The sequence below is a fragment of the Pseudorca crassidens genome, chromosome 10 (genome assembly GCF_039906515.1).
Source record: "Pseudorca crassidens isolate mPseCra1 chromosome 10, mPseCra1.hap1, whole genome shotgun sequence".
NCBI lineage: Eukaryota > Metazoa > Chordata > Mammalia > Artiodactyla > Delphinidae > Pseudorca > Pseudorca crassidens.
Genome location: NC_090305.1, coordinates 21,910,082 through 21,922,702, shown reverse-complemented (window position 1 = coordinate 21,922,702; position 12,621 = coordinate 21,910,082). Strand labels below are relative to the sequence as shown.

General features: G+C 39.5%; 1 protein-coding gene across 5 annotated transcripts in view; it reads left to right on the top strand.

The window, feature by feature from the left end:
- LOC137231709 (zinc finger and SCAN domain-containing protein 23) overlaps positions 1–12,621 on the top strand; it is a 68,301-nt gene that overhangs the window by 7,268 nt on the left and 48,412 nt on the right. For 4 of the 5 annotated variants that reach the window (XR_010946713.1, XM_067752265.1, XM_067752261.1 and 1 more), the window contains exon 1: positions 11,883–11,989. Coding sequence is in view for 1 of the 5 variants with exons in the window: in XM_067752264.1 (XP_067608365.1) it covers positions 151–298; positions 654–1,267 (762 nt within the window). In the remaining 4 variants the exon portion in view is untranslated. Of the gene's footprint in view, positions 1–150; positions 299–653; positions 1,281–6,425; positions 11,990–12,621 lie in introns of those variants that run through there. The other variant, XM_067752264.1, reaches the window with a different exon arrangement.

Genomic DNA, 12,621 nt, shown 5'->3' with positions numbered 1-12,621 from the left:
GCCTAACTTGATCTGTAATAGGCTCTTAATCTCTCTGCCTTTTTTTCTTTGCCAGTTTGTTGAGCCTTCTTTTCCTATCCACTGGTCTTGAGAAGGCCTTGCAATGTCTTCTCTGATATTTCGTTCCTAACTGTCCTTGATTTTTACCAGGTCCCAGTCCATGATCATGAACAGGAAGAGCTTGTGAAGGAGAAAGCAACTCTAGGAGCAGCCCAGGAGTCGTCTGGTGGCCAGCTCCAAACCTTGGAAGAGCAGCCTCAGTGGAACTTGCGAGGCATGTGCCCGGTTCAGGAGATTGGTGAGGATTAGAATTTCCTCAGGAAGCCTAACTCATTCCCTGAATGGTCATTGATTCAGCACATTTACTTAGTGTCTGCTGTGTGCCAGGCACTGAGCTGGGTACGGGGGAAGCAGTGATGAGGAAGGTAGATGTGGTTCCTGCCCTCAGGAAGTTTACAGTCTGGTGGGAGACGCAGACAGTAAGCAAGCGGTTACAATACACGGCATCTTCTCCTGAAGTCCTGGTATAATTGTTGAGAGTGGGAAAGTAAACAGAAAATGTGTTGCTTGTCCCTTTCCACCCACTCTCCTGACCAGTTTTTTTCTTTCTTCTTTGGAAACATAACATTCATGCCATCCATCTACTATTTCAGATGATGAGGCTGGGACTTGGAATGTGGAGTTAGCCCCAGAGAGGGATCTGTCTAAAGAAACGAAATCTCATGTGGAAGTACCTGAAAAATTGAATGGTAATATCATTCCAGTGCCTGAGTGTGGAGAGACCTGTGACCACGAAGGCAGATGGGAAAGGCAACGGGTAAGCTCTTCAGTGGAGAGACCCTATATCTGTGGTGAATGTGGGAAAAGCTTCACCCAGAATTCCATCCTCATCGAGCACCAGAGAACGCACACGGGCGAGAAGCCCTATGAGTGTGATGAATGTGGGCGGGCCTTCAGCCAGCGGTCAGGCCTCTTCCAGCACCAGAGGCTCCACACTGGGGAGAAGCGCTACCAGTGCAGCGTTTGTGGTAAAGCCTTCAGCCAGAACGCTGGGCTTTTCCATCACCTCAGGATCCACACGGGGGAGAAACCTTACCAGTGCAGTCAGTGCAGTAAGAGCTTTAGTCGACGTTCTGTCCTCATTAAGCATCAGAGAATTCACACTGGAGAAAGACCTTATGAATGTGAGGAATGTGGCAAGAACTTCAGTTACCACTGCAACCTTGTCCAGCATCGGAAAGTCCACCCTGTGGCTGAATCCAGCTAGCTCCTTGGAACAGGTAGGGCAAAATTTCATGATGTCAGACCACTAGGCATGGTAGCAAGGGTCCTGGTTCTTACTTTGTCTCTGAGAGAACAATAAGAGATTAATCCTCTAGTATAGGAAGCTCCAAGGAAGACCAGTGAAAACGTTCTTATTTTTATGCTGAGAGATGCATCATATCTTAAATTTATCTGTCGGAATCTCTTTGGTCAGTGACATCCATACTTTGCAATACTGAATATTGTGTTGACTTCATCAACATAATCTCACACACATCTGTTCCAAAAGTCTTCTACATGTACTTCAGGAAAACTCCTTCATCCTAGTTTTTAAAAACTTTAAAAAAAAAGTCTTAAAAATTATATGCAGCCTGAATACAAAATGTCAAAGGTAGTTCACTGAGTATTTAAAAATTAATTTAAAAATAATTGCAGTAAAATCTGTAATGTAAACTATTAGATTAGTTTCCATTCACATAAGATAGGATAACTTGCTTTTAACCTACAAAAGGGGGCAGATGAATCCTCCCATAAATATACAGAAGGCTTCTCCCTGTAGAGGTTTAGTAATTCAGCCTTCAGTTTAGGAACCAAGGTATTGAAGCAACCATATATTATTAGTAGCTCAATGGCTAGTCATAACAAATATTGCTCGTGATTTTAAATTTTGCAAAGACCAAGACACTTAGCTAAAAATCTGATATCTCACTTCAGATATTTATTGTGAAAATATAGGCCTCATTGTATTTTTCCTGTGACTTATGAGCATTTTGGGGTTTTTCTTTATTTAAACTTTTGTTATAGAAAATTTCAAACATATACAAAAGTAGACAGAAAAGTATGATCAGTCTTGCATGTTGATTGCTTTTTATAACCTCCATGCCTCTCAGCACTACCTATTGATTATTATCAAGGTCATACATAAAAAGATTTCTTTCCCTTAACACTGACTGAGTGTTAAAAAACTTTATACTAAGGCCAGGAGACCAAAAAAATGAAAAATCTATGGTGATAACAGTCTGGATTGGAATACCAAATACACACACAGGTAACTTAAGAGTAATAGAAACGCTCTAAGGGACCTCAGAGATCACTTCTGCTTGCCCTTATTTGACAGATATGGAAACAGAAGCTATAGGAAGTGACTGTGTAAGATCATACAGCTAGTTAATGGAGCTGGAACTAAAACCCTCTCTCCTAATTCCTAGTGCAATGCTCTTTCTACTAAGCCACTGGAAGCACTGTGTTGCCATATAGAATTTAGAGCACTTATAAGGCACTGAGGTTTTGCTTTTTAGCTCAACAAACCCTCCCATCTATATGTTTCAATAAATGTACAGCCTATTTAATTTACAGTGGAGTTCCAGGAAAGATTCCTTCCACTTATCTCTCATTTGAGGCATTTTATTTTTTTTTGTAGTGAGTGATTATTTTTAACTTTAAATTTTAATTTACTTAGAAGGAGTTTTTTAAAAAAATTCTTTCTTGACCTGGTTCTAATATCGAAACAACACTGAAAAAAGGTCGCTATCTTTCCCTTATAGGTAGTCATTTACTAGTTTCTTATGTATCTTTCAGTGTTTCTTTATATAAGTACAAGAAAATATGAATATATAATCTTATTCCCTTGTTACACAGAATGATGGCATACTATTTATATTCTTCTACACCTTATTTTCATGAAACAATATAATCTTTCGAGATTTCTGCATTATAACAGAGGACTTCCTTATTCTATTTACAAGTTGACAATATCTCATTTGTTGGTGCTCCATAGTTCAACATACTCCTACAGATGAAAAATCACTACTTCAAAATGTTATATATTGTTTCATTCTTCTCCCCAGTTTAGTCCAAGTCAAACACTTTCTATTTAAAAGCTAACAACATCCACATGAGCTAGGAAACAAGGTTTGGATGACTAGAATTACACATAATGCTTCTGTGGAGAATGGAGAAGTGATAGGTGGTATTTTTCAGTTTCATGTATTTTGTTCTGTTTTATATTCTTAGACCTAACATTTGAAACTATTTGTGTCACTACTTGTGACTAATTGTAGGTATTATCAACAATCTTAGAAGAAAAAAAGTCTTAAATGTCCTCAAGAGTATATTTTATTGTCTTGAGGTTTAAATTATATCCAAGAGAAATACATAGGGATTTTAGGCTGAAGTTAAGGAAAATATAGTAGATATAAGTTTGAAATAAAATCAACTTCTCAAAAAAACTCAACTTCTCAAGTTAAATATATATTCCATATAGTGATATAGTACATATACTATTACAATCTGAGTTCATAAGTATTTTAAATGTTTCTCCAATATGCTGAAGCAGTATGTTTGGATAATTCAATTATATCAGCTCTTAAAAGGTTTAAAATATGAGCAGATTAGTATTTTAGAGGATGAATTTCTAATGGACTGAGTTTTTACACTTGCAGTTGAAGGTTGGATATTTGGTTTGTTCTGTGCCTGTTTTTTTGTTTTGTTTTGTTTTGTTTACAGCTTCTCAAACATTCTCAATTTTCTCAACAACTGGTAAAATGCCAAGAAACAAAATACATTATATATGCTGTAGAGACAGATGTACTGCTTAGAATGCAATGATGGTTAACACAATTAAAATGACTGACAGTTCACCAAACTAACTTTCCTTGTTTTCTGATACTAATTGTACTAATTCTCTCATGCTAATTCTTTTATCTAGGATGCACATTCCTCATTATGTGAGAAATAATATTTGTCTCAACCTATAGACAGTGGCATGTAGACTTTGACTTCTTCTGTGATTATTCCAGTCTTCCTGGCCAGAAGTCCTTAGTTGTCTCCCTTTTGCATTTCTAAATTTCCCTCACTTCTCCTCTCTTTTCCGCCCTGGCTCCTTTTATTCAGCCTATGAAGTCTCTAGTATTGATCTCATTTCAGGTGTTCCCTGGACCAGTATCCATCCCTCCCTATCCCTCTGAAAAGTTCAGTCTGAGAGAGCAGATTTTGGTTTTATGGTTGAGCAAGGTGTAAGAAATATTGATTCAAATCCAATTAAATAACCTTACTGGTTCTTGAAGGATAGTCCAGCACCCCTTTGAGCACTGTTAGGACAGTGGACACTGCATCAAAAAATGGCTAAGTATCTTGCAACCAAAACCTGCCTAGAGCTGTAGATAGAGCCCTGAAGATTCTCTTTCACTATAATTTTGAGTTGAAGGTCAGGATAACAGGAGAATCAAGTCTCTGTCCATATTTTATATTTGGAAATGACTCCTATTTTCTATATCTGACAATACTTTTCTTTTAAAAAACATAGTTATAATTTATAGTAGAAGATTGTTTTATCTTTTTTTAGTAAGACAAAAATTATCTTAGGAAATTTTAAAATAAAAATAGGTCAAAATTATTATAAAATATAAGTATTTTCTGTGGAAGAATTTTGAAATATAAAATATATATGAATATACATGTGTCATTGGTTAAATGTTGAATTAGTAATTGAGAGAAACGTAGATTCTTTGCAGAGGGAGGTGGAGGACAGAGGAAAGTGTTTTTGGCACAGGGAATAGGGTGAGGCAAGACCCCCATTTTAAGATATGCTCAAGAGCCAGGGGTTTTCCAGTTTGGGTCACGGAGTTCCTGCAAAGAAGTGCGGGAGTGGGAGATTGTAGGTGAGGGCCAGATTGAGAGAGCCTTGAACACTTTCCTAATGCATTGAGTCTTTGTTTGATAAGCAGTATAGAATCATCAAAAGTATTTTGTGTGTGTGACGGGAGTTTTTTACTATAGAATCAGAGAATATTGAGCTTTAAAAAGAAAATTTGGAGTTTCGCTCACTTCATACCTACATGAGAAAAGTGAAACCCAAGTGGTTAAGTACTTATAGTGATCTTTCTAGTTTTTAATCACATTGTTTTTTTAAAACAAAACTATGAACAAAGATCATCGTGAATTATATGTAGTTTCATGGACACTTAGACTTGGAGCCCTGAGACACATTTTAGGCATCTGCAAAAAACAAATGGGATGGAAAGAGAAAAAGGATGGACAAAATGTGAGAACATAAAAAGGAATCAGACAGAAAGCAAAATGAGACACCAAGACTCTGGCCAACAATGGTGACCAAAGAGAAGGAAAAATAAGATAGATGCAGAGACAGCATTACCAAGATAAGTGCTTCATCTTCACAGTACTTATTAGAAATTCCTCCATCTCAGTTGTTCCAAGTGTCTTAGGTACAGGAGTCTCAAGCAGTGAAAATAGTCTCACTGCCTTCGCTCCTCACTCATTTTAGTACTTTCCATAAAAAGGAGAACAGGGAGAAGAGCACAGTCTATAAATTACTCTGTGATGTTTTTAGGTCTCTCTGGACCCACATCCAGATTTCCATGCCAGCTACCTTAGCTTTATGATGAAGCCACTGTTTCTTGGTGTATACCTGCATTAGAATCACCTGGGCTGTTTGAAGTGCAGTTGCCTGGGCCCCACCCCAGACTGACTAAATCAGTGGTTAGGTTACTCAGAGGGACCCGATTATGCAAAGATTTAAAACAGTGGGGAGCAAGCCGACTTCTGCCCCTCTTGTTGGCGCTTTCCTTAGGTGAATGTTCATTATTGCTTCTGACGCTGGAAGTTAACTGACAGTTGGTACCTTAAGAGACTGCAGGAGAGGGACCCTGAAGGCTGGGACGTCAGAGGACCGGGTCCTAAGGGAACCTAGGGTTGCGAGAATCCGGTGAGAGAGGCCAGGTGTCCTCAGTGGAGTAGAAAGATATTAGCCCAGACTGAGTGGCTGCTGGACCCTAGAGGTTACAAGCCCTCGTCGATTTTCCTGCCTGAGCCGTTAGGAGGAAGCCAAGCACGCGAAGGCGTGCCAGGTTGCCAGATCAACCACTGAGATAACAGGTCCTCCAAGTTTCCTAGAGAGGCGGCTGAGGAGCCAGCGGAGATGCGGTCAAGCATTGTGACTTATTTCCAGTTCCTGGTGTGAGCTGTAGCCCAAATATCCCGTTTCCGTTGATGCTTCCCGACTCTTCCCGTCAGGTATAGGTGGGTATCTGGCTCCTCCCCACGCAGGACGCTCTGTACCTCTGCAAAGACCTTGGGGTTGGAGTTTGGGGTGTTGCCCCCTTTCTCCAGGACTGGCTTGGGTTCTTCTCCCTTGCCTTACATAGATCCCTCAGGATCCGACTCCCTTTTCCATGTCGGTGCTTCCGGACGTTTCAGAGATGCAGAGAACTGAACACAAATGCTGTACAGAGCCTGGTCTGTGCAGACTACTTGCTTCTCGAAGGAGACATAGGTTCACCAGCGGGGAGCACCCTCCGGTGTCCATCGGCTGACGGATCCTTAAGGCTAAAAGATGGTTTCTTATACCTTACCTGAATTTATCTGAGCAGTTTTTCAGTTTTCATTAAAATCCGTTATAGTAATGGTCATGATTACATATTTGTACCGTAGAAGCTTAGCTCTTTTAAAAAGTATTTTACTATAATGTGATCCTCGCAATTTTGCAAAACAAAGCTAAGTGACACGTGAATTTCTGTGGCTAAGAAAACCTTAAAGAGTGTGGTAGGGGAAGGTAGCACCTCATCACTGCCAGATAGAGGTAGAAGTCCAGGTTCCCCACCTGATTTACATTGAGCTCCTCCTTACTGTTGGGTAGGGGTAGGAGTTCTGGATTCCACATGGTCACCACAGACACTGTGTGAGTGCAGACTTGTTATTGCTGGGTGATGGTGAAAGCCCTGACTCTCTACTGGCCCTTTTCTGGCATTGCCTCAGTGTCACCCTCCCCTACTTCCCCTGCCACAGCAATTTCAGAGAAAACCAGCTGAAACCTAAGGTTTAATTAAGATCCAGTCTCATAACAATACAAAATGTCCACATTTCAATAAAAAATCACTCAAATACCAAAAACCAGGAAGATCTCAAACTGAATGAAAAAAGAAAATTAAAAGATGCCAACACCAAGCTGACAGAGATGTTAGAATTAATCTGACAAAGCAACCACGATTAAAAAAAAAAGTTTCAATGAGAAATTGTGAACACATGTAAAAAAAAATGAAAATATAGACAATGAAAGTACAGAAAGCCTCGGTCAGGAAATAGAAAGTCCTAGCAAATAAATAGAAGATATAAAGAAAAACCAAATGGAAATTTGAGAACTGAAAAATACGTTCTCAACAACAGAATGGAGAAAAAGCATCTGTGAGGTAGAAGATAGAACAACAGAAATAACTCCATCAGAACAACAGAGAGAAAATAGACTGGAGAAAAAAATATATAAGGGAACAGAATGTAGTAGGCTGAAAAAATAGCCCCTCAAAGGTATGTTCACTTCCTAATCACCAGAACCTATAAATATTACCTTATGTTGCAGAACAGTGAATATTATTTTATATGGCAAAATAAGTGATTGAGTTAAGGATCTTGAGACAAGGAGATTATCCTGGATTATCCAGGGTGGTCCAGAATGCTATAATAAATATCATTATAAGAGAGAGGCAAAGGGAGATTAGACACAGAGAAAAAGGTGATGGAAAGATGGAGGCAGAGATTGGAGTGATGTGGCCTCGAGCCCAAGGAACACCGAGGCATGACCAGCAAGCAGCTCCAGGAGATGGAAGAGACAAGAAACAGGGTCTGTACCCCAGAGTCTCTGGAGGGAACACAGCCCTGACAACACCTTGAGTTCAGACTTCTGGCCTCTAAAATTGTGAGAGAATAAATTTCTGTTGTGTTTAAGACACAAGTTTGTGGTAATTTGTTATAGAAGCCAAAAGAAACTAATGCAAAGAACTTCAGGGGCCTGTGCAACTATAGAAAAGATGTAATGTTCATGTCATTGAAGTCCCAAAGAGGATGGGGCTGAAAAAGTACTTGAAAAGGTAGTGGCTGAGAACTTCCCAGTTTTGGCAAGAGATGTAAACCTACAGATTCAAGAAGCTGATCAAAATGAAAACAGGATAAACCCAAAGAAATCCATTCAAAACCATGTCACATGAAACTTCCCAAACACAAAGGCAAAAGATTTGAAAGCAGAGAAAAATGACATCTTATCTATAGGAGAAAATTCAAATGACAGTGGATTTCTTATGAGTAATAATGGAGACTAGAAGGAATTGACATAGTATTTTTAAAGAACTGAAAGAAAGGAACTGTCAAGCCAGAATCCTATACTTGGTGAAAATATCTTTCTGGAGTAAAGGAGAAAATCAAGACACCCTCGGATTAGTAAGACATAGAATTTGTCACTAGGAAACCTACCTTTAAAAAATGGCAAAAGGAATTTCTCTAAATAGAAGAATCAGGAAAGAAGAAGGAATATGGGTAAATCCGATAAGTTTCCTTCTCTTGATTTTTCTAAATTATGTTTAACTGTTGAAGCAAAAATTATAACATTGTCTAATGCGGTGCTAAATACATTTAGAGGAAATATTTAAAAGAATTATAAATGGGGAGGGTAAGGAATGTAAAGGGAAGTAAGGTTTCTATATTTCACTCAAGCTGGTAAAATGATGACACCAATAGAACGTGCTAAGTTGTGTCTATATGATATGAAACCTAGAGCAACTACTAAAAAAGCTATACAAAGAGATACACCAAAAATGTTATAGATAAATTAAAATACACTTTAAAAAACATTCAAGTAACCTACAAGAAGGCAAGAGAAGAAAACAGAGATGAAAAAACCAAATATGAAATGGCAAAATTATAGAAGCAGAGAACAGAGTCCTGGTTGCCAGTAGTTAATGAGAAGATGGGAGTGAGCAGGAAGTGGGTGTGTTCATAAAAGGGATTGTAGTGGTGGAAATGTTGTGTATCTTGACTGTAACAATGTAAATATTCCAGTTGTGACATTGTACTATAGTTCTGCAACATATTACTATTTGTGGAAACTTGGTAAAGAGTAAATGAGATCTCTGCATTATTTCTTACACTGCATATGAATCTAAAATTATATTAAAATAAAATTTAATTAAAAAGACCAAAAGAAGTGTAGTGTTTTGTGATATGAGAAGGCTATATTGAATTCAAACTTCAGTGTCCAGAAATTAAGCTTTATTAGAACAAAACAAGTTGGTTCTCAACTAAGAAAACCTACCTTAAGATCAGTTGAATAGAATTAGATTAATTTGATCTGCAACCTGAATTCCCCCTTGTCATGTAACATAATAAATTCACACGTTCTGGAGATTAGGTGAGGAGTAAACATCTTGGGGGAGGGGTGTCATTATTCTATCTACCACAGGTAGTATGCTATCAGCACCTGTCAGTCATTCCATAGCAGTACATCATGATTTCTCATTTCTTTTTATAGCTGCCTAGGTAGTTATGCCACAGTTTATTCAATCAGTCACCTATTGATGGACATTAGGTTTGTTTCCAGTCTTTTAGCTTGAATACTTGAACGAATAACCTTGTATGCATGTCATTTCATATATTTGTTAATATGTCTTTGGGATGGATTTCTATAAGTGGTATTGCAGGGGCAAAGGGTAAACTTACATAGGTGCTTTTGCTACATTTTCTTATTTTTCCAAATAGGAGTTGTATTATTTTGTGTTCCCACTGAGAATGTATAAGAGTTCCTCTTTCCTCATAAATAGAGTATATTGTCAAACTTCTGGATTTGAGCCAATCAGATAAAATGACTAATGGCACCTCAGTGTAGTTTTTAGTTTGTATGTTTATATTTTGAATGAAGCTGAGCATCTTTACAGACATTTGAGGGCTGCTACAATTTCTTATTCTGTCAACTGTTCATTTCTTTTGCCCATGTTATCTATTGGGTTATTGGCTATTTTCTTTTTAGGAACTATTTTAGGAATCTTTTATATATTAGGGATATTAGTCCTTTGTGATACGTTGCAAACATTTTTCCAGCGTGTCATTTGTCTTCTGACTTTTCTTTATGGTGTTTTTTGATAACCAATTCATTTGATTTTTATTTAGTCAGATTTATCTGATTAAATTTAATTTTTTATTGCTTTTGGAAATTGAGGCATTATTAGGCAAGGTTTCCCTGTTCCCAGGGAATTAGAATTATTATTCGTGTTTCTTCTAATACATGTATAGGTACATTTTTTTACATTTGGTTTTTGGATCCATTTGGAATTTATCCTGACTGTGCCGTGTGATGGGAGATATTAATTCAATTTTATTTTTGACCAAATGGCTATCAGTTGTCCCAACACAACTTATTTACAAGTCTGTCATTTCCCCTGTTAATTTGAGATGCCACCATCATTTACTAAATATCCATAGGTACCTAGGTCTATTTCTGTTTTTACACAATATCACACTCCTAATTGTAGAGGCTTTATAACATGTGCTAATATCCGATTAGGCTGTCCCTCACCGTTCTTTTTTCAGAGGGTATTGTGGCTATTCTTATTTTCCCATATCAACTTTAAGTGTTTTTTTTATTTTTTATGTATTCTGGATACAAGTTCCTTGACAAATATATGTGATGCAAATATTTTCTCTCAGCCTGTGGTTTGCCTTTTCCTCATAGTGTCTTTTAGAGAGCAGAAGTGTTTTATTTTGATGAGGCCTAATTTATCCTTTTTTTTTTTCGGTACGCGGGCCTCTCACTGCTGCGGCCTCTCCCGTTGCAGAGCACAGGCTCCGGACGCGCAGGCTCAGCGGCCATGGCTCACGGGCCCAGCCGCTCCGCGGCATGTGGGATCCTCCCGGACCGGGGCACGAACCCATGTCCCCTGCATTGGCAGGCAGACTCTCAACCACTGCGCCACCAGGGAAGCCCCCCCATATCAACTTTATAACCAACTTGTCTAATTCTAGAACAATATGTGTCAATACTTTTATTTTAGAAGACTGACTTCTTCATTGAGTCTTTCGAGCCAAAACTCTTATTAGTCTTGTTGGCATATGGCTTTCTAATTGTCTAAGTATACACTTGGCCTTTCAGGAGGTTTTCCCCATACAGGTTTTGCATATTTTTTCCTAAGCTTATTCTTTCTCTTTCTTCTTGTTTTTTGTTTTGTTTGCTTGCTTTTTGGTTGTTGCTATTGTAAATTCGGTATTCTCTTCCATTATATCTTGTAACTTTATCACTGGTTATTTGCATATAGGAAGGCTCTTGATTTTAGTGTGTTAATTTTATATCTTGCTACTTTACTAAATGATCTTTTAGTTTTCCCATTGAACCCTATGGGTTTTCAGATGTATAATTATCGTCAGCGCATAAGAGAGAACCGAAAAAGGTGAAAAAGCAGGCAGAAAGCACCAGGTTGACCCTTGAGAAGTGTGTGTGGAAGAGGTCCCTTCCTGAGTCGGGAAGGACCTCGGGAAAACATCCTTTTGAGGCATCTTGAACATCAAAGGTGCAGAAACCCAAATAAAAGTGAGAGTGGAAAAAGCATGGGATTTCCCTAGCACAGGTAGGCTCGCCAAGCCTCGACCGCCCATCGGGTCGGGGGAAGTGGAGATACTAGCCAGCCGAAGAGGAGCAGGAGAAAACAATATCGCGAAACCACAGGCCTGTGAGTCTTCAGTTGTCCTCTCACATGGGCGCGCGGGAGATCTACCAATTTGCGAGCCCCTCCCGCCCCCTTCCTAGAGCGGCGGCGGAAGTGAACCAGTCTTCCGCACTTCGCGGCCGCTTCCGGCCTCTATGGGTCGCTGCTGGTGGGTTCCGGTTTCGAAGCGGTTCGAGGTCTCAACCCCTTGTCCCCGGAGAGAAACCGCTGCTGGCGTCCAGGGGCTGCGGGTGAGCGGTCCTGTGCTGCGGACGCGGCAGGCGGGGGTGCTACGGCCTTCTCGGCCCCGGCTGGAGTGGGGCGGCCTCCGGGCCTCACTTGCCTAGGTGGATCCGCGAGAAGCTCCTTGACGCAGAAGCTAGCCCCGACCCCCAATCCCTCGGAGAGTGGGTCGGAGCCAGGGGATGAAGGAGAGACCCGGCTGTGCGCTCCATTCCTCCCGGGCTTGTCTCGCGCGGTGTACCCTTCTTGAATTATGCGCCTTCTGACATTTCTGAACAGTCTTGGGTCACAGACGCTGACTGGCGTCCTAGGGCCTCTTTCCTGGGCCTGCCTTTAGATTTAAAATCACAGAACGCGAGGGTAGAAGAAAGTCTTAAAGACCAATGTCTTCAGCCTTTTCGCTTGATAAATGAAGAATGAGGAGCAGAGAGATTAGGCTCCTGAGGGAATAAATTCATGTGACTTTGCTGCTTTTATGACTAAATGATTTCCACCAGACATCTGGGTATTTAAAAAATTTAAAAAGCAGCCAATCAAGGATGTCTCAACTTTTTATTATTGTTTGCCGTAAATGTTTGTTTATTCCGTTTAATTGTTCTTTTTTCTATCATCAAGTGGAAATGTTTCCTACCAAGTCTTA